General features: G+C 40.6%; 2 protein-coding genes across 2 annotated transcripts; both read right to left on the reverse strand.

Moving 5' to 3' along the window:
- Window positions 1–5,157: 5,157 nt before the first annotated feature.
- Window positions 5,158–9,317, reverse strand: ndufs3 (NADH:ubiquinone oxidoreductase core subunit S3). The gene is made up of 7 exons (XM_028579454.1): window positions 9,155–9,317; window positions 8,686–8,751; window positions 8,105–8,202; window positions 6,601–6,750; window positions 6,244–6,369; window positions 6,016–6,135; window positions 5,158–5,454 (listed from the first exon to the last, which is right to left on the reverse strand). The coding sequence occupies exons 1-7, from the start codon at window positions 9,207–9,209 to the stop codon at window positions 5,284–5,286; spliced, it is 786 nt and encodes a 261-aa protein (XP_028435255.1). The 5' UTR covers window positions 9,210–9,317; the 3' UTR covers window positions 5,158–5,283.
- A 2,134-nt stretch (window positions 9,318–11,451) lies between these two features.
- ptpmt1 (protein tyrosine phosphatase mitochondrial 1) lies at window positions 11,452–20,727 on the reverse strand. The gene is made up of 4 exons (XM_028580564.1): window positions 20,434–20,727; window positions 19,486–19,566; window positions 13,451–13,642; window positions 11,452–12,152 (listed from the first exon to the last, which is right to left on the reverse strand). The coding sequence occupies exons 1-4, from the start codon at window positions 20,578–20,580 to the stop codon at window positions 12,027–12,029; spliced, it is 546 nt and encodes a 181-aa protein (XP_028436365.1). The 5' UTR covers window positions 20,581–20,727; the 3' UTR covers window positions 11,452–12,026.
- Between the last annotated feature and the right edge of the window lie 2,296 nt (window positions 20,728–23,023).

Below are 23,023 nucleotides of genomic sequence, written 5' to 3' on the forward strand. Positions count from 1 at the left end.
AGGCCACGAGTCTGCATTGGCTGGGGGGGGAGGGCGAGCTTTGGTTATTTCACTAAAGAAGTGAGGCATTTATAATAAATAATAATACATTTCATTTATAGAGGGCTTTTCATCATACTCAAAGACACTTTACAGTAAAAACAGATAAGCAATAAAACCAACACATACAACAAGCATATTTAGAAGCAATTAAAAACAATAAAAACAGTAACTATCTGGTGAGAAATGTAAGATTATTGTATGTGGAAAGCTAATCTGAAGAGGTGTGTTTTGATTAGTGATTTGAATGTGTATTTACAACTAAAAACAAATGTACCTAAGCTAGACAGAGTCACGAAAGGTTAGGTTAGGTTAGGCTAGGTTGTACTCACTCATTAGACAGCTGGCCATCAGGTCTGTCCGGTTAGATCATCCTTATAGATCAGATGGGGAAAAATTCGCTGTGTTCCCTCGTAAGGAATAACTGCACATGGCTAAGCACTAGTAATGGCATTTCGAATGTGTTTAGAGGCTAAAAACACGTTTAAAACTTGCCCTGTTTAAGCCTTGTTTAAGACTGTTGGGTGCAAAATCTAGCAGGAGGATAACTCGGTGTAGGCGGCACCGTTTGTTTTCGTTTTTCTCGCTACTGACAGTACTCCTGATTTACAAACAACAGAGCTACGGGTTGAAATCGACCGTAATTCTCCTTTAACTGTGTATTTTTATCAAGTGAATTCACTGTACAGTAACTGACAATATGTTGGATGTTTCTGGTCTGTGCTTCTTTTTTTTCTGATAATACTGATGGAAGATTGATCATCGTGTATTAGAAACTATGTCGAGAAGACGTGAGTCAAAATGTGGTTGAAAATTCTTCCAAAATAAGCAATTGTGTATTTCTGAAAAGCACAAATCTAACCGTGACGGATAAATAACTAAAAGAATAACATTTTGACCCATGTCTCGTTTTCAGTAGTCTGGCTCACGTTGACTCTTTGAAATGTTTTGAGTATTTCTTACATGTAAAATGAATGCTTCAATAAAAATGTTTGACAAAATAAAAAAAAATAAAAAACAGGAAATGTACAGCCCAAACTCTTATTGCATCCATGATGTGAACCAGAGGTACGTTATTTATGTACAAGTTCAAGGTTGTACTTTAGTTTTTCCATTTTATGCTAGACTTCTACTCCACTACACTTCAAAAAAGGTAAATATTGTACTTTGTACTCCACTGCATTTGTCTGACAGCTTTAGTTACTCCTATCCCCTTCCTGTCCGGTGAAAACCAAGTATCTCCAGATGTGCTGATCTTGAATGTTTGTTTTGTTTGTGTGAACTGAAGGATGAAGTGTTGCTACGTGTTGAGAATATTCTCCTACTTCTTAAGCTAAATAAAGTCATTAAAAAGCCTCTCGGATCAGCTGGAAAATGCATCGTCACAAAGCTGAAAACAGGGCTGTTTGGTCATGACACCATGAAAAGTTGACTTTTTAGAGATACGTGGTTCTCACGGGACAGCAACGCTGCAAATGATATATGATGATCTTATAGAATATGATGCATTGCTGTATATGGAACTACCCAACAGTATATAAAATGAGTTAAAATTAGCACAATCCTAACATCTACAGCAGGAAAAAAAGCGATCTGAATACTTCTTCCATCACTGATGCCAACTCGGATGTAAGCAGCAGCTTTCAGAGAAATGTAATCTTATTTTTTGATTTTATATTGTGTGCTGCAGCGCCATCTGCTGGGGGACTGCAGCATGGCAGATTTGCGTGGCAGCAAAAAGAGACTGAGAAGAAGAGAATGACGTGTTGGTCACAACTAATACATTTCAGATATCCACAATCAAAGTAAATAAGAATCTTTGGGTCCTAATTAATATGAAAGCGAGTAGTATGAAAGGACGTGAGTCCACGGTGGGACATTTGGCTGGGGTGGTGGACGGGTAAAACACAGGACTTTCACCCAGGAGAGCTGGGATTGCGTCCTGCGTGTGGCGTTTTTCAACCTTTTTTTATTTTTTAGGCTTTCCCCAATGTTTTTTCCTAAACCCAACTGTTTATTGTTTTCCTAAGCGTGTGACGTTGGTCACCGTCATGTTTTTGTAGTTTATTTGTGTTACTAAAGAGTTTCCTTACATTCTTTTCCTGAACCCAACCTTTTTTTACACACGTGGCGTGTGACGTTGTTCTCGCGAAAGCATGGCACGTTCGCCAACACGGTAACACGATAACACGCCACGTGGCGTGTTATCGTGTTACCGTGTTGGCGATGTTTACATCTGCTGTATACAGCATAGACACACGTGGATAGTTCAAAATGCGTACAGATAACACGCCATTTGGCTTTAGGAAAGTGGCGTCTATGTTTACGCAGTCATGATGCCATGTTGCATACAGTTATGATGACGCAGAATGGCTGAGTTTTTGAGTGTTACTGTTAAACTTATAATTTATATTTCCAACCTTTAACGTTGATGGTTGCTTGTTCAAGTCATGAACAAGCAGTCAGAAATTTGAAGTAAAACCAGGGGTACATCTCAAGACCCTTATTTATTTGACAGCTCCTCCACTCCTCGGTCCTCTGCTGAACCAGAAGTTGTTTTTCAAAAGCAGGGTTAAGTACTACAATATTGTACTCATAAAAAAAAAAAAAGCTGTTACTTTGACGATTTTTACTCAAGTAGGCTACAATTAAAATCACTTTTGTACAATGTAGAAACAAGTTGTTTTTTTCAAGTAGGTTGTTTAAAAAGTACTCGTTAACATAAAACATAACTGCATTTAAGAAAAGAAAAAAAATTATATGATGAAGAGGTTATATGAAATACTTAATATACAGTAAATATACTTACTAATATAAATAACACCTTGGGGCTACAAAATTAAGTGCTTTAACATGTCAACATACACAGTTCCCTCTGATGTCAAAACAAACTATACATTCTGATCCATAGAGGCACTTTGGAGCCTGTTCAACAGACTATCAATTTGAAATATACAACCACCATCCTCGGTGTAGCCTCAAAAGAATTAAAAAAGAGAAAAAGTTTTGACTCAGACAATTTGGCCTAAACAAAATGGCCGACAATAAATGACAACTGGGCACTGCGTCGGGTGCAACAAACATTGATAAAGTACAGTACTGCTACTTCTAATCAACCAATCAACAGCAGAATGAAACATCACCCAAGCAATAACACACAGAGGTGTATACAGCATAAACTCTGCCAGAAACACACACATTAAAGCAAAAGCGCACACACACACACACACACACACACACACACACACACACACACACACACACACACACAGTACTCACTTGAACGTCACCTGTGGCCGTGCACCGAGAAGTTCTCCTCAATCTGCTCCAGGTTCAGCTTCTCTGCTCCTTAATCCTCAATCAAAATATAACCTGATGGCATGATACCTAAATAAAATATCATTCATTCATACAACCAGTCCACTCTGCCGCTTTGGCCCATTATAACCAGTCACATATTGTCACAATCAGCAGAAAGGCATCACACCTCACTGAAGGTAAAGGTTCCTCAGAGAACACAGAAGTGGAGGGTCCACCATGGCATGAGCATTTTAGCAATTAGCATGTTAGCCACACACAGCGTGCACCGGTTGGGTGTGCTGATTTGATTCACTTAGCATATTCGTCTTCATCTTCTCCTTTATTTAATGGCGGGGCTAAAAACCAACTTTTAGCTGTATGCAACCTACTGTATCGGAGTATTGGAGCGAGGGGTCACTTAGCATGCTGAACGGGTGGTGCATTAAATCACTGCCTAATTAAAGCTTTAGTGCATAACTTTTTGATATTAATGAACATCTGTTACATTACGTTGCCAAATGAGTTGCTACAAAGCTAATTAAGACTATCAGCTCCACACAACTCTCTCTGTATTTCTCAGTATGACTATGTCCATCAAGTTTGTTTAATCCTCCGTGTCCTCCTTGGCTACTAGTAACTGCTAATTAATTAATTACATTTAATGGTTCCAGCTTCACAAATGTGGATTTGCTTTCCCTTTTAATAATGTTAATGTATTGTATGTATAGTAATAATGTTGAGGATTGACTGTTGGTTGGACAAAACAAACATTGTGAAGGTGTCACTTTGGGCTCTGGATAACGGCAACACTATTTCTCACCGTTTTTACAAACCAAACCATCGATTAATGGAGAAAATAATAATTAGTTAATAGTTCAATATGAGCTCCACCTCAACTAACTACAACAGTAAATGTATTTCATTACTTCCAACCCTGGCCAAAAGTATGTGTACACCCCTGGTTAGAGTCAGTTTTATTCTAACTCCAAGAACTTTTAATGTCCATATATTATCAATAACATTTTAATCTAAATAATTGTGTCCCTGCAGCCAGGTGGAAACATCTGCTGCAAACCAGAAGAGCAGAGGCTGTTATTTAGGGGTGGGAATCACCAGAGGCCTCACGATACGATATCATCCCGATACTTACGTCGAGATACGATATTATTGCGATTTTAAACATATTGCAATATTCTGCGATATATTGCAATGTATTATCTTTTTTCCAACTTCAGATTTTTCCCAATTTCAAATGATGTCCCGAAAGGACAATTTTGTCAACATCTGTTTTATCTAAAAATATGCATTTCTCCGTTTGTACATCTCACTTCAATTTTATTGGTGCAAAATGTGATTGTCAAGCAGACAAACTGACCAACACATATATCATAAAAGATCGATACTTGGCGTCTGTGTATCGATACAGTATTGCCACAAAAAATATCGCGATACTATGCTGTATCGATTTTTTCCCCCACCCCTACTGTTATTGCAGCAGATTAATGTAATCAACGATCGCATACGGGTGAAAAGTTTGGTTGTCCACATACTTTTGACCATTAAGGTTTTTTTAAATGAGAGGCAGCATGGTGGTCCAATGGTTAGCTCTGTGGCCTCACAGCAAGTAGGTTCTAGGTTTGAATCCAGGTTTCCCCCACCATCAAAAAACATGCACTAGTTTGCACAAGGCCCTGGCTCAGATCTGGAGTTGGTCCCTGCGTGCTGTAAATGGCTGCCCACTGCTGGAGGGATGGGTTAAATGCAGAGAATGAATTTCGCTATGTGTATGTGACAATAAAGTACCTTTACGGTCAAAAATCCTTTTGAAGTTTGTTTTATTAGGATTTTTATTTACATAAATATTTCAAGTGGGTTTTGTTCAGGATGCTAGGAGTTCCAAAAACGACACTAACAGACAGAACATGGTGATGAAACAGAGGGACGTCATTTCTTCTCAGGGGCGGCGTCTCCAGCCTCCAGTTTGGGTGCGGCCTCTTTGGGCTCTCGGTAGGCGGGGAACACCTCCCAGGGCGTGTTCAGGTCAAACTTCCTGAACTCCTGCGACAGCTCCACAGGCTCCGCCACGACACGCTTCACCTCGTCATCGTAACGCACCTGCAGAGGGAGACAGGCTTCAGCTTGCTGCAACTAAACGTTTTAATTTGATCTAAAAGCATTTATGGTGTTTTCATGGTTACACATTTCAAGGACTAAAAATAGGGATGTCCTGATCAGCTTTTTTGGGCCGCCGATCCAGATCCGATTTTTTTAAAATATTGAATATCTGCCGATGCAGAGTCCCGATCAGATACTTGTATTTGCCTAGTTAATAGAGCTGCACACTGGGTTTTTTTTTTGTTTACAAAAAGTAAACAAAGTAACTAAAATTTGTATTTTGTTTAATCGTTTAACTTTACATTTTTGTAAAACTCATATATAAAATCAACAAAAATACAAACTTAAGATCTGGTTAAACACGAGTGTTGCCAACAGGGGCGTTGTAGAGCGCCCTCTGGTGGACAGACTACGCAACGCCAACACTCACAACGTGGTTGAAGGGGGTTTCGTCTTTTTTTTTTTTTTTTTTTAACTTTTTAATTTAATCGGCCACGATAAATGCCGATACAGTTAGTTTGACATCGGCCGCCGATATATCGCTCGGGCTCTAGAACTCACCTCTACGTATCCTGAGAGAGGGAAGTCTTTCCTGAAGGGGTGACCCTCGAAGCCGTAGTCTGTCAGAATACGCCTCAGGTCTGGGTGGTTGGCAAAGTACACGCCAAACATGTCCCATACCTGCAGAAAGACACACACACACTTTTACTCTCACTTTTTCCCAAAGTCAGTGGAATTAAATAAACGCTGTGGTGACTCTCCAGACCGGGCCTCCGGGTTGGGACTCACCTCCCTCTCGTACCAGTTGGCGGCCATGTGGACCGGGACTGCAGAGTCCACCGGTGTTAACTCATCTGTGTACGTCTTAATGCGGAGACGAGAGTTGTAGCGCAGCGACAGCAGGTGGTACACAATCTGTAAATCAGTACACACACACACACACACACACACACACACACACACACACACACACACACACACACACACACACACACACACACACACACACACACACACACACACACACACACACACACACACACACACGCCAAAGGCAGTTTTGTGAGTCTTACGTACATGTCACCGTTTGTGACGTGTTTCTAGGTGTGCGTTTCTAGGTGTGTGTGTGCGGTTTGTGACGGCTACCTCAAATCGGTTCTGCCGTGTTGGGACGTCCACAGCTGTCAGATCAATCATGTTCCTGAACTGGCCGTTGGTGTGATCCCTCAGGAAGGTCAGGACAGGGATCACTCCGTCAGGATGGATCATCACCTCCAGCTCGTTATAACAGGTCACCTACACACACACACACACATTCATTTTCAAGCCTCTTTTTTTCTCGTTTCTCAAATATCTATCTGTCTGTCAGTCATTTTAATTGTTAGAAGGGGATACATTTAACGCCCTATTCGCACGGATTAGTATCATCTGGGGACCTCGTGTGATTTAGAAATGACCCCCCCGACAACTGAGTTTCGTGTTGGAGTAAGCAAAGACTGCTTTTACTTGAATTTACATATCTGTATCCCGAGAGTTGGCTACCCGGAGGACAGCCAGGGCGAGGCTGCCGCACCACACTCGGGTCGGGGCTCCGTATCTTTTTGGGTCAGGCCAGGTAGAGGTTATCCCCTATCCCCGCCGCGGTGGCGCCCACACACCATCACCGTCTGCCCACGGACGAAGCCACGGGGAGCGCGTCGACTCGGGGGCGGAGGTCTCCGGTTGACAGTGATCCAGACTAGGTTGGCTATTAAAAGGTGGCGTCCGCAAGACCCCCTGCCATCCCATATCTGTCTTCGCGAGAGGGATTTAAAAAAAAAATAAAAAAAAGGCACACAGGAAACAAAAACCCCCGCCAAATCACGGACACATAGATTGGCACGGTCCTAATATTATCACAGGACCTCGTGTTCGGCGAACTATGGTAGGTCATTTGCGGGGAGAATTGTTCCTTCACAAATTACATATACAGATTGGCACGGGATTAAGATCACAGACAACCTCCCTAATTATTACAAATGACTAGAGGTCACCAGGTAATACTAATCCCGTGTGAATAGGGCTTAAGACTGGTTTAATAAAAACTACATTGAAAAACAAAACTGTAGAGGTCTGCTCAGGCCTGTTTTTTAAGACTACACCCCTATGTTCCTGCTGTTTTATGCATCACAAACACCCACACATCTGGAGAATTCCCTACGGCACCTGCAGTTACGTGTACCAAGTCTGACATCAGGAGGGCTGCAACTAGCAATTGTTTTCATTATCGACTGATGTATCAATCATTTTCATCGATTAGTTGTCTGGTCTGTAAAAGGTCAGAAAATTGTGAAAAATGTGGATCAGTGTTTCCCAAAAGCCAAAGATGACATCCTCAAATGTCTTGTTTTGTCCACAACTCAAAAGATATTCAGTTTACTGTCACAGAGGAGAGAAGAGACTAAAATATTCACATTTAACAAGCTGGATTCAAAGAATTTTTACTTTTGTCTTAAAAAAAGAATTTACCCAAACCGACTATCGCGATTCATTTAAAAGTTGACAACTAATCGATTAATCGTTGCAGCTCTATTTCAATGCTTCGACACAGACGCCACACTTCGGGTCCGATCAAGGGGATGATCAGCGCTGATACTCTGAATGAACTGACCTGGACCTGCTGGATATATTTGGGCATCATCTCAGCCACATACTCCCCGAATGCTGCCAGCTGGCTGTGAGTGACAGCATCCTTGGGCTTGATGGTGGCTGCGTGAAGGACAGAGGAGACGAGAGGTTTAGGATGATTGAACACTGCACAACTCTCCTGTCCTAACTCCTCATTGTGACATTGTGCGTTGTGCATGAGCAACAATTATTTCAAGTGAATATGTGATGTAGGAAATATAATAGGGCTGCACGATATGAGGACGTTAGATAGTGTGGTAAAAATACTAATACCTAGGTGAGATCTGAAATAAAGCTTAATTTAACAAGTCTTTAAAGTATTTATTCTTTGCGCAAAGAAAGTTCAGTTCATCATGAGATAATTTACAAAGAGTCTGGGAGAATCACTTGCTTATTATTAAGCTTCTCCAGGGTGACAGCAGTGGGGAAGGGGTAACATTAACAGCCCTTCTGACAAAATCAGTGTCATATTACGATATCCAAAATTTGAGATCTAGCCCCATATATCGATGTCAATATAATATTGATATATTGCCCAGACCTAGTTAGTTAATGTGTACTCACGGCTGGTCTCGGTGGTGGCGCTCTGCAGCCTGGTCTGTTGCTGGAGGACACACGAACCCCTTGCAACTGGAAAACAAAATCAGGAGGACAAAGGAGTCGAATAATTTGTATAAACACGCCACGAAACGACTGAATCTACGGAGCTGCAGAAGAGCTGGAGCAATGTGAGCAACACGATCAAAATAAGGAGCAAAAACTGGTCCTGCATCCACTCAAAACGCCCGTTAATGTTGCCACAAATAAACTCATCTGTCACATAAAACAACATAAGCTGTCCAACGTGTCTTGTTATTCAACTGAGTGCAGGCTAACGTTAGCATTAGCTAGCTCGAAGGTCAACACTGACACATTTCGACGGTTGAAAATAACACACTGTTGTTTTCAGCGGCAGCCAGAAGGCCCACCGAATCAAATGGACCATTGCAGCAAACAGCGAGTACGAAATACAGTTCGCTTCTAGTCAACTTACGGTTATAACTCCTTCCAAGACCTCCGCGGACAAACCGCACCAACGACGCCGCCATGTTTTTTTTCTACTGTCGTTTTTCTTCGGGCAGAGACGCGACTGTTGGCGGGCTGTCGCCTCCTGATGGACCGGAGGAGAAGTGTTATGTCTGCAATCTTGAGTTCTTCTTCTTCTTCTTTGAAATTTTACGGCAGCCGGCAGCCAATATGTTGCATTGCTGCCATCTACGGAACTAGCACCTTAATGCACTATATCCGATGATACAGTCCAGTATCTATTAAAAATTTGAAAAAACAACGTCTTCCCCTCCCACTTGATCCTAATTCTAAAATACTTTTCATTGACACTTCTTCCAAGCCAAGTCCTTGCAAATTTCTGAGTAGATCTTGTCTTTGATGGTCATAATTTCCACAAGAAATCAAAACATGTTGCACTGTCTCCGAATCCTGACATGAACATAAACCACTCTGGTGCTTACCTAAAATAAATAAAGTGCTATTCAGAAACGAGTGACCAATCCTCATTCTAGAAATAATAACCTCGTCCCTACGTCTAAACTCCCTTCTTGTACAAACATTAACTGAGTCAGTTACCTTACTAGAGATTGAGAATAAATGCCTGCCTTTATGTTCTTGCTCCCAGAGCTGTTGCCATTTGAAAATTGTACCCTGCCACACAATACTTTTACCCTCCGCCTTGGATAGATTAATGGTGACATCTATAGCCTCCTTTTGAGCAGCTGCCTTGGCCAACTTATCAGCCTTTTCAGTCTTGAGTTGGGAACATAGACTGTTAATATTAGCCTATTAATAATTTTATTTATTTATTTATTACTTCACGTCACCTCCGGTTAAACGGTGAAATGGCATATTGCACAGTAGGAGAGTCAAACTGTGCAATATGCCATTTCACCATTTAACCTGTCTGTTTATAATAACGGTGTTTAGTGTACATATCACTATTATGATTGTAACTCTTATTCTATTTTTTATAATACGTTTTTGTATATGTTTCCTGTGTCCATTTAATGTGTAGTTGTGGTGAACTTTCTTTTGATTGTGACATCATGTAAAAATGCAGTGTCACATTACCAGAACAGCTAGTGCATACATACACACAGACACAGACACACACAGACAGACACAGACAGACACACACAGACAGACACACACAGACACACACACACACGTATTTGCCAGTAATACCTACTGAAAATAAAGGAGCATAAACACCATTAGACTGTTTAGGTTATGAAACTTATGAGCAGGGCTTTAACCCTCCTGTTGTCCTCAGGTCAAATTTGACCCATTTAAAAAAAAAAAAGATAATTCTAAACCAGAAATGTGGGTTTCTTTCAACCAAATTTTCCAAAAAAATAACGTGGATGGTTCCCTACAACGCTCTTCACAAGTAAAATAAATGATCAGTTCATTTTAAAGGGTAACATTTTAAAGTTACTTGCCAGTCTGTTTGAATCGGGAGGCTGCAGAAGTCAGTGTTTCCAGATTGGTCTGTTTTCTGCCATGTTCTTTGGGCAGTTTTGTGTGTATTTGGCTTGGAAACGTAATCTTTATCTTTAGCACTAATCCTACATTTCCCATGAACACCAAGTCATGACGCGTTGGACAACTGTTGGCTACGTGCCTATAGCGTGCGCGGTATTGATTACAAGCTATGCCAAAACGGAGAAGACGAACGCAACGGAGCCAGACAAACCAGAGGAGCTGAAATTAAAGTAAAGTTAGTTGGGGGGGGGAATTAAAATTAAAAAAAACGTGGCGAATGGAAAATCTGATTGGCTGGTAACTTTAAAAATCGACTAGCCGTGTTGGCTGGTGATCAAAACAGTTAATTTAAAGCCTTGGTTATGAAACATTATAAGAACACCTGATACATTGAAATAAAGCATTTTCCAGTAAACATAGTAACAGATGAATTAAGCACTAAAATGTCCTACACTTGGTGTGCCACTGCAAATACAACAAGTACACATCAACTTGATTGAGTAAAGTGTTTTTATTATCACAATGTTGGCTTGCTTTAAAGGACAATTCCGGCACAAAATGAACCTAGGGGTTAATAACATATGTGTACTGAGTCGACCGTTCTCTGGGATATGTTTTCATGCTAATTGAATATGTCTCTAGCTTGAAACAAGCTACCGCAAACTGGTGATTAGCTTGTAACGCTAGTAGTCATGGCAGAGGGTACGCTACTGTCTTTATAATCTACCTTTTTAATAAACTGTCTGTAAACTTATGTGGTTCTCAATGCTTCAGTTTACATGTAGGGACCTTCATTATGCTACAGTTGAAGTGTGGTGCTATTTTGAGCCTTGTTAGTGGTGTAGAAATAGCAATTTACCCTCTGCCCCGACTACTAGCGTTACAAGCTAATCACCAGTTTGCTACTTGTTTCCATTTTGCGCCGGAATTGTCCTTTAAGATTTTACAGTATTTGTGGCTGAAACAGGATGACAGGTTACAGAAACCCAAACAAGGGACTGTTAACGTATGTGAAATGTTTTTTTTTTTTGCATTTACAATTATTTAACATGTTTTACATTTCTTACATGTTTCAGCCACAAGAAACCAGGTAGTTAGGGAGGTAGAAGAAAGACGTTGCGGGTTTCATGTGATAAGGGTTATATATATATTTTTGCCTTCTGATATGTTGGGAATGAACTACTAACTGTTGCCATTTCCCAGTAAAAACCCATGGGAATTTGATTTAAAAATGTTGGGGTTCAACAAGTAGTTTTGGCATTTTCTTTCAGTGGGTATACATTCCGAAATGGAGGACTGCACGCGGCTCTGAGTCCAGTCTTCCGGCAGCTGTAGGAAGATAATGAGGTCCGACCCGCTGTCCTGCCCTCTCAGCTGGGCTGTTCACACACCTGCTGGTATTTCCTCAGCATCTCCAGCTGAGCGGAGCGCACCAGGATGTGCGGTCGAACAGACTTCAGCTTCTGACAGGCTTCCTCCGGAGTCCAGCTGTGTAACTGTCAGCAGAAAAGTGCAACGTCAAAATCAACAGGTTTGATATTCACCGATTGTCTGAAGAGACAGTCAGGCACAACGTTTTCATAGGATCAGAATCGTAGACTTGACTTATATGTGTGTGTGTATGTATGTATGTATGTATGTATGTATGTTATTGAAGTTTGTCACCTTTTTCTGAAGGTTTCGTCGTTTGTTTTGACCTATTCTTGCCTTTCTTCCTTACTTTTTTCTTCAAAGTTTTTGGCTCTATTTTAAAAAGTTTTTTTCAGCTTTTTTCTGATTTTTTCACTTTTGTCGCCCCACGGTGGCCTTCCTTCTTTCTACTGTGTTTTTTTTCGCAGTTTTTATTGCTTTTTTGAAGTTTGTGTCTCTTTTTTGGAAGTTCTTCCTTCTTTCTGGTTAGGGGGTACATGGCTTAAAAAAACAGTTGAAAGGGGGAACATTATTGAAAAAAGCTTGAGAACCACTGCTCTAGACTACTGCTTTCTGTCTATTGTGAACTATTGAAGACATATGCCTACTTGATTATGTGAATATAATAATTATTATGTAACTGTACAGTATGTACAGGTTTTGGGCTTGTCTTGAGTGTTGTCCGATGCGTTGTTTATTTTTGTTATGTTGTGATTATGAATGTTATGTACATAAGTTGTACCTTTTGATGTATGTTTTTGTTGTTCCTTTGATGTATTGTTACCTGTACATTTTTCTATCCTGCTTCCGTTACAAATCTGCAGGGACCAATCACAAACTGGCTTATCCACCTGGCGCGCTATTGGCGGGTTTAACACAATGACGATAGAGAAGCGACCGAGCAGCTTCTTGTTTACATTCAACATGGCGGCCACCGAAGCGCAGCCACCCGTCGATGCCGCTGTCGCTGCCATGTCACCCAGATCAGTGGTCTGATTGGTTGAAGGACGATCCAGTTGAGTACGGAGTCATTTGAACTATGCCCGTTGATCACGCTTCTTGTGCAGTAGAAAATACAGAGCAGATTCCCCAGACTAATGTTCAATCTTACAAGACTGAGCTTGGTCTGATGATAGCCAGACTATGGAAACACCTTAAAATGTATCGAATCTATTCGATAAACCAATTTGAAGGAGAAACAGCATGTGACGTCATTTCACGCACTGTTTTTTTTTATTTGCTTTAAAGCCGTTGGATGGCTTTAAAGCAACACCGGCTTAATTTGCATGAATGTTTTTAGCAAGCTTCAGATAATTCAATTGACAAGTGGATGGAAACATAGCTAGTGTGACCCGCCTCCCCACCACCGCAGTTGTGTACTAACCCGAATGAGGTACGCAGCAGCCAGCGTGGCGCTGCGGGAGCGTCCGGCCTTGCAGTGGACGTACACGCTGCTTCCCTGCCGTCGGTGCTGCAGGGCAAACTCCACGCCTCGGCGCAGGTTCTCCAGGCTGGGAACGCCGGTGAGGTCAACCGTGCTCAACCTCAGCTGCTCCACCCCAGCAGCCCGCCACTCCTGCCGCCAGCATCAGACACATCAGATCAAACCAGTCATTCATAAATCACACGTAAAAAGGAAAAAGCCAACCTCAGATCTGATTACACGTTTAGAAATCCGTCAGTGGTGCTGAGCAGTCTGATTTCTTTGTGGAGAATTCGGTTAACAATGAGATCCAAGCTATCTGAAATGTTTGCATGTTCCGAATGCAAGACAAAGACTGCACTACAGAAACAGCAACAAATCTGACAAATTTTTGTAAAGTTTCTATTAGGGCTGAAACGATTCCTTGAATAAATCGATTACAAAAAATCCTCGATGCAAAATGACTTGCCTCAAAGCTTTGTTAAATCAATGTCACCAAAGTTGTATCACTGACGGACGGTGTTTCCGCACGGAGCATTATTACTGTCGCACAGACGCTGCTCAGTCTGCTGCTGGCGACACATGCCAGAGCGTAAAGATCCACAGATCCACTTTTGCGATACGACCAGAGACAGGCTGGAGAAAACGACAGAAAGTGTCCAAAGTTTGGAATCAGTTCAAACGTAATTAAAACTAAAACTCTGTAAAAGCTGTGTGACATTATAATCAAATATATAAATGAAAATAGGTTGAGTATAACTAATATTTACATATAGGCCTACTGTAAATACAGATCAGTCTCAGGTTAAAACTTGTAGTTCTGAAAGTTAAGTTGCACAACTTAATGTAATGTTTGTGTATTTTTAATGTATGCCTTAGTTTGAGGTTGATATCATTTGAAAAAAAAAAAATTCTTTAAAAACAATGTAATATGGCACTTAAATGCACTTAATGTTTAGTTTTTTAAGAGATGATATTGTAAGCAATGTAGGCAATACAAATGTTGCTTTTTTCCGAAAAGTTTGCTTGCTTGTTTAAAAACGCAAAAAAATTACCAGATTAATCGATCGATAAAGTGCTAGATTAATCGATTACAAAAAGAATCGATAGCTGCAGCCCTAGTTTCTATATCAGATTTTTTTGTTGTTGTGGTTTTTTACCAAATTATAAAAAAAATTTCCAAAAATATCGTGGATGGTTTCGTACAATGCTCTTCACAAGTAAAATAATTTATTTTATTTATAAGTTCACTACTTTCATTGAATTTGGGTGTATTATTCAATGTTATAGCATTTGAAGAATAATTTAAAAAAGAACGTTAAAAATGTCAGGAAAAGTGCCAAAACAAATCAACAAAATCGTCAACAAAAGTGACAAATACATCGGGAAAAGCGACAAAAGTGATAAATAAAGATGGCCAAAACGTCGAAGAAAAAAAAAGTTTTTATTTTTTAATTCTGACCCAGAATAACAAAAAGGGTTGCATGGTCGACAGGAATACAACACACGGGTTAAGACTGCACTACAGAAACACCTAGCACAACAACATCTGAATCAACACGTACAAATCAATACCGTCAATGGCCGTGAAGTGAAATGTGAAACATCAACATGGAGTAACCTCCTGCTATCAGCCTCCCCATGGCCGCATGGAGACAGAGGGGACAAATCCCAGTGGTGGCTTGCATTACCATCTTTGGTAAGAAAACAGTACCTTTACTAATAATTGTAAGTAAGCGATCAAACATATGCCACAGAACTTGTTTTTCTTTACATGTTAGCAGAATCTGCTCTGTTAACGTGTATGTGCTAAGAGCGTGATTTAGAGACCTGTTTCGCTAGCAATGAGAGCTAAAAGAGAGAAGAAAAAAACAGCATAACCAACCATAATCTGCTCATGGGGGCAATTAATGACGGTTTTCACCTATCATTGGCCATATATCATGGTATTTAGTAAGCTAAACAACCCAAAGTTCCACCAAATTTCAGTATCGCTTTAAATAAATGTAATTACAGGTTACCAGCAATCCTGAACTTTATCCAGCAATGTATCGGACGAGAGAGGAGAATCACGCTGTCCCCCGTGCTGCACTTGGACACTCTGACCACGTCTTGGTCCACCTGATCCCCGCGTACAGGCAGAAACTAAAGCTCTGCAAACCTGTAGTGAGGACACCAAGGAAGTGGACCAGTGAGGCTGTGGAGGATCTCCAGGCGTGTTTGGACTCTACTGACTGGGATGTGTTCAGGACTGCTACCAACAGTCTGGATGAGTACACAGAGGCCTATGTCATACATCAGCTTCTGTGAGGACTGCTGTGTTCCATCAAGCACCAGGATGAGTTACAACAATGACAAACCCTGGTTCACAGCCAAACTCAGAAGGTTAAGGCTGGCTAAGGAAGACTCGTTCAGGAGTGGGGACAAAGACAGATTTAAAGAGTCGAAGTACAAGTTTAGCAAGGCGGTGAAGGAGGCTAAACGACGGTACTCTGAGAAACTCCAAAACCAGTTCTCAGCTAACGATTCTGCGACTGTCTGGAAAGGACTTAGGCAGATCACCAACTATAAGCCTAACCCCCCCTCCTTCGATGACCAACACCTCGCCAACGACCTGAACGAGTTCTACTGTCGATTTGAAAGACAAAAGGTCAGTCCTGACACCATCCCCCACGACACCTCCCTACAGCTACAGCCACTGTGCATCACCTCCACCTCCCTCACCTCAGCAGGGTCCGGGGCCCCCCACCAATGCCCTCCTTAAAAGGTCTCCACCTCCACCCCCCAACCCACTTCAGTGACGACTCTCTCCATCCACGAGAGGGACGTCAACAGACTCCTTAGGAGACAGAATCCCAGGAAAGCTGCTGGACCGGATGCCGTCTCCCCATCAAGCTTGAAGCACTGCGCTGATCAGCTGTCTGCGGTGTTCACAGACATTTTTAACACCTCACTGGAGACATGTCACGTGCCAGCCTGTTTCAAGTCCTCAACCATTATCCCGGTCCCGAAGAAGCCAAGGACCACAGGACTTAATGACTAAAGACCCGTCGCCCTGACCTCAGTGGTTATGAAGTCCTTTGAGCGCCTTGTGCTTTCACACCTCAAAGCCATCACCGACCCCCTCCTGGACCCCCTGCAGTTTGCCTACAGAGCCAACAGGTCTGTAGACGATGCAGTTAACCTGGCCCTACACTACATCCTCTGGCACCTGGACTCTGCAGGAACCTACGCCAGGATCCTGTTTTTGGACAACAGTTTTGATGCCTTCCAGTTAGGTTTTCGACCACACCACAGCACTGAGACAGCTCTTGTTAAAGTCTTTAATGACATCCACTTAAACACAGATAGTGGCAAAATTTCAGTCTTAGTATTACTTGATCTCAGTGCTGCATTTGATACGGTCGACCATGACATATTGCTTGACCGATTGGAAAACTGGGTTGGTCTTTCTGGCTCAGTACTAAAGTGGTTTGAATCCTATTTAAAGAATAGAGACTACTTTGTGTCTATAGGTAATTATACATCTGAGCATACAAATATGACGTGCGGAGTTCCCCAAGGCTCAGTTCTGGGGCCTCTTCTGTTCAACATCTACATGCTTCCACTGGCTCAGATTATGGATAACAACAAAATAAATTACCATAGTTATGCGGATGACACACAAATTTACATAACCTTATCGCCAGGGAACTATAGCCCAATACAACAATTAAATATGTGCATTGAACAGATTAATGATTGGATGTGCCAGAACTTTCTTAAATTAAATGAAGAAAAAACGGAGGTGGTTGTTTTTGGAGCAAAAGAGGAACGATTGAAAGTCAGCGCTCAGCTTCAAACGACAATGTTAAAAACAACAGACAAAGCCAGAAATCTTGGTGTAGTCATGGACTCAGACCTAAATTTTAAAAGCCACATTAACATAATTAAAAAATCAGCCTATTATCACCTTAAAAATATATCAAGGGTTAAAGGGCTTATGTCTCAGCAGGATCTGGAAAATCTTGTCCATGCTTTTATCTTCAGTAGACTTGACTACTGTAACGGTGTCTTTACAGGTCTCCCTAAAAAATCAATCAGACAGCTGCAGCTGATTCAGAACGCTGCTGCTCGAGTCCTCACTAAGACCAAGAAAGTGGATCACATCACTCCAGTACTGAAGTCTCTACACTGGCTTCCTGTGCCTCAAAGAATTGATTTCAAAATACTTTTACTAGTTTATAAATCACTAAACGGTTTAGGGCCAAAATACATTTCTGATCTGCTACTACATTATGACCCACCCAAACCTCTCAGGTGGTCTGGGACAGGTCTACTTGTTGTCCCCAGAGTCAGAACTAAACAGGGGGAAGCAGCGTTCAGTTTTTATGCTCCACATCTTTGGAACAAACTCCCAGAAACCTGTAGGTCCGCTGCAACTCTCAGTTCTTTTAAATCTAAGCTAAAGACCTATCTTTTTGATGTTGCTTTTCTTTAAATAATCTATTTTATTAAGTTTAATTTCTTATACAGCACTGTAACTTTTATTCTTATACTGCACTATCAATTTTATTCTTGTCTTTTAATGTTTTTAATTTGTTTATTATTGTTTTTAATTGTTTTCTAACTGCTCTTTAATGTTTTATGTAAAGCACTTTGAATTGCCCTGTTGTTGAAATGTGCTATATAAATAAAGCTGCCTTGCCTTGCCTTGCCTTGCGCTATGCCTTCAACACCATCATCCCGGCTCTGCTCCAGGAGAAGCTCTCCCAGCTTGGTGTGCCTGACTCCACCTGCAGGTGGATCACTGACTTCCTGTCTGACAGGAAGCAGCATGTCAAGCTGGGGAAACACGTCTCCAACTCACAGACCATCAGCACCGGATGCCCTCAGGGCTGTGTTCTTTCGCCTCTGCTCTTCTCCCTGTACACCAACAACTGCACCTCCAGTCACAAGTCCGTCAAGCTTCTGAAGTTCGCAGACGAAACCTCCCTCATCGGACTCATCTCTGATGGAGACGAGTTTAACCCTGAAGTGACCATAATCCTTTTATTTGGTTTTGGTGTTTTTTCAAGTTAAAAGCCTTAAAGTGGCCATATTACGGTCATTTTCAGGTTCATAATTGTATTTTGAGGTTATAACAGAATAGGTTTACATGGTTTAATTAAAAAAAAAAAAGAAAAACACCATATTTTTGTTGTACTGCACATTGCTGCAGATCCTCTTTTCATCCTGTGTCTTCAGGTCTCTGTTTTAGCTTCAGAGTGAGGTATCACACCTATATCCCATCTTTGTTGTCAGTCACACATGTGCAGTAGCTAGGTAAGGCTCACATCAGATAGCGGTTTGTTTCTACAACTTCAGTTAGTACAAGGCAGGATTAGCCGGGAGACTTCTTCTGAACGAGGGCGCACTTCCAACTTTACATGTAATACCTGCAGAACAGGGACATGGAAGTGGTTCTTTTGTAGATTATGGTGAACTAGTGTGTGTTGTAGCAGTGTTTTGCCATTTAGAATGAGCTAGCAAGCTATGGTTAGCCACCTCGTCTCGGCTACTGACGTAGAAAGCCGTGCAGATTTTGACCAGTTCACCCGGAGACTGAAGGCAGGTTACATTCAGAAACCTGTATCTCACTCAAAACAGCATGGATGTTTTTTTTTTCCAAGTTTGTATGCGTGTGGAAGCACCAGAGACATAAAATAACACCCCAAATCAATGGAAAAAGTGATTTTTTTCATAATATGGGCACTTTAAAAAGCACCCTACATGTCTGTAACATTCTGACATCTGATCTAATCAGCTTGAACACACCTTGGCAATGAAGAGTCATATGTTTTCTGCAACACTCAGGCATATCTAGGGACTATGGCCCCGAGGGGAACAATTTTGCAGACATATAAACCTTTTATTGCAAACATTCATAACTGTTATGCTTAACTGCCCCGCTAACAAGATGTTCACCTGGCTGAATCCTCAACTTCTGGGTGGAAATACAAGTAAAGTGAACTCACCTCAGCTGAGTTGCAGAAATATTTAGTCTCATACTCTTCATTCATGGTGATAACCCCTCGGACATTTTCTGTTTCTACCAGCTGCAACGCAAAAAATGGCAACCATCAATTTAAATACAAACTGAAATAGAATATACAAACACATTAGCACAACCTTGAACAGCTAAGGCAGTCACATGAATCCAAAAATACATGTATCATACGTAAAATCAAAACACTGACATGGAACATTTTACTGCATATTAAACACTCTACTCTTCTAATAGCTGATACACTCTATACTCACCTATTTACATTGGCCTTTCCCCGTGTTTTAATTGTCTTACCCTGTTATGTCTGTAATGAAGTGTTTGTCTCTTGATGTCGTCTTATCTTAAATCACTGATCTGTAAGTGTATTTATTTTATTATTCTGTGGCTAATGCGCTATGTACAGAGCTTTGGTCAGTGCAAGCGGTGTTTAAATGTGCTTTAAATAAACTTTACTTACTTACCATACTTACATATTTTTACTTAAATTATCTGAATACTTCTTCCATCACTTAGTAATAAAGAGACAGCTAGACTATTATTTAGTGTTAGCTAGAGCAGTGGTTCCCAAACTTTTTTCATGTAAAGGACCCCTAAACTGACACAAATTAGACCATGGACCCCCATTTGATAAGACTCTGTTCCAGGGTCTTCTCTATCTGATAGAAGTTGTTTTTTTCTTTTAGATGTTTTACAGAAAAGTGTATGGTGTCCATGAGCAAAATAGTCATACATTGTCATTTTATGTACATATTAAGTACAAATAAATGAGTCCCTTTTTTGCTGGGGACACCCATAGACTGTTAATATTAATATACAGTCCATGGGGACACCCTGGAACCCCCCTAAAGGACCCCTGGGGTCCCCACTCTGAAAAGCACTGAGCTAAAGAGGCTAGCTCATGTTTCGGCAGTCTGACCTGTTTGGTGATGGACCTGAACGGCAGCGCTCCGAGGATGACGGTCTCGTCCACTCGGTCAAACCACCGTCTCGACGTCAACTTCTCCATGACAACATTGTAGGCTAACGTGGGGTAGAAGAGCAGCCTCGCTAACGCTGCGGACATGGCTGAACTAGTTGAATGAATTGTGTAAAAGTTAAGATTTCAAAGTCGGCCACCTTTTAATTAATACGCACTGTTAGTGTGGGCAGCGGGTCTGTAATCTGACCGGTCAACCGAAACCTGTAACATGGGTAACTCGTTCGGATGAATATGAAGTTCCTCCCCCCGACAGGCTGACTTCCGGCGCGAATCCTTCAGAATAAAATACATTTATTTTATTTTACTTTATTGGTTTATTTGAAAGGGGGCATGCCTATTTATGAACATTGTTGTATAAAAAAAAAACACCATGTAAATATGCCAGAATTAGTCAAAATAACTTCATCTGCAGTCCCTAGGCAGGTGACATAGGACTAACATAGAGACAGCCAGCAGTCATACAGCACTCATTCACTATAGATTAAAAGGTACACATAATGGTGACATAGAGTACACATTGACAAACAAACAAACTAACAAAAACAAAATAAAAATACATGATGGCAAAGACATTATTCATCCACCTCTATACTATTCTATAGTTCTAAAGAATAAAATCTGTGACCTCTGCCAAAAAAAGGCACCATGCAAGCAATTTGGCATCAAATTACAGCCATTAGTTATTTGTGATAGCTTGATTGTCAATCAATTTGTTGCAATTTTTATTTCATTATTTATTTATTTTTGGCCAATGTCCACACAAAAAAACAAGAATTTAAAAGATACAAAATGTCATGCTCTGTACCAGATTTGGCATGGCTACTTTCCAGCTACAAAATCCAATAATCTTGCTGTCCTGCACTTTAAAATAAACATTGTGACATTAACTTTTAATCTGACATAGACCTTATACATCTAATTGCAAGCAAACAAACCACAAAGTAACTTTTATTTTTCAAAACACAAGTTACAATATATGTCAACAGGAGGAAGATTAAAAAAAAAGAGGTGGAAATAAGCGTCAAAAAGACAAGTGCACAAAACTGCAAAATATGGATTTTTAAAAATCAAGTAAAAGACTGTTGTTTATGGCCCCTAGTGCTCCCAAATCGATTTATGTATCTTTACAATGTTATTCATGAGAAGTTGTTGTTGAATGTTGTTTTTTTAAACAATGAGGTTCTCAAATTCTACAAGCAGTTGGAGTACTAGATATCAGAAAACTTGTGGCCTGGTGTGTTTAATGACATTGTGGACTGAAGGCTGGTCTGGCAGCCGGTTGGGCGACTTAGAAGAAAATGACAGAAGCCAGAGAAGTCCGGTTCTTATCACAACAACATGAAACCCACTGAAAGAAAGTCAGGTAACATCAGCTGATGTTTGATCAACACTGCTCGATTTGAGAATGCTGTCCGTTACTCGGTAAATAGTTGCACGAATGATCGTTCTGGGGGTGAACTATTTCTTTAATCTGATCACTGATCAGTTAGTGTTTAGTTTGCATATACATGGCTAATCACAGTCCACTGGGTACATCTGGAAGACCTTCAATCAGAGGATTCTGCTGACGCAAAGGTGAGAGACATCTCACAACAAAATAATTTGTAATCCCATCTCTCACTTTGCATTGATTTCTTCTACAATGATGAGCCTAAAATACTTGTATAAAAGGCAGTGGTGGAAGAAGTATTTAGATCCTTTACTTAAGTAAAAATACTAATACCATACTGTAAAAATACTCTGTTACAAGTAAAAGTAGAAATGCAGAAAAAAATCCTCCTGTTTTAGAAACTGTAAACAATCCAAACAGTTGTGTGTTTAATGGTCTAATCATTTCAGCTTATTACTGTTGGGTAGTCTAATTTATATAAAATATCATTCAAGATTTAAAGATACTTTATTGTCATATTTTATAAACTACGTGTGTTTTGTGTGCAAAAATCCTAATTTGTAAAGTAACTAGTAACTTAAACTGTCAGATGAATGTAGTGGAGTAAAAAGCACAATACTTCCCCCTGAAATGTAGCGGAGTAGAAGTAGAAAGCGGCAGGAAAAGAAAAGACTCAGGTAAAGTACAAGCACATCAACATTTATCCTAAAGTACAGTACTGGAGTAAATGTACTTAGTTACATTCCACCACTGATAAAAGGAAGTCAATAATCGGTTACACTTTAGTTGAAGGTATCTACGTAAGAGTGACATGACACTGTCATGAACGTGTCATAAAAAATTATAAACAAGTCATAAACATTTATGAACATAACGCTTCTTTTAGTGTCATTCGGTTTTTGTCATGACAAGTTATGGTTAGAGTTCATATGTCATGACAGTGTCATGTCACTCTTATGTAGATACCTTCAAGTAAAGTGTAACCCTTTTGTTTTTGAAGACGTAAACAAGAGATAAAACACCAGCAGGACAGAATGTGTAATCTGCTGTTGAGTCATCAGATGACTCCGATTCTTTCACAGCTGACAAACTTCAAACACAGCTGAATTGATCTCAAATCTTTGGAGACCGTGATCG

This window comes from Perca flavescens, chromosome 1 (genome assembly GCF_004354835.1).
Source record: "Perca flavescens isolate YP-PL-M2 chromosome 1, PFLA_1.0, whole genome shotgun sequence".
Taxonomy (NCBI): Eukaryota; Metazoa; Chordata; class Actinopteri; order Perciformes; family Percidae; genus Perca; species Perca flavescens.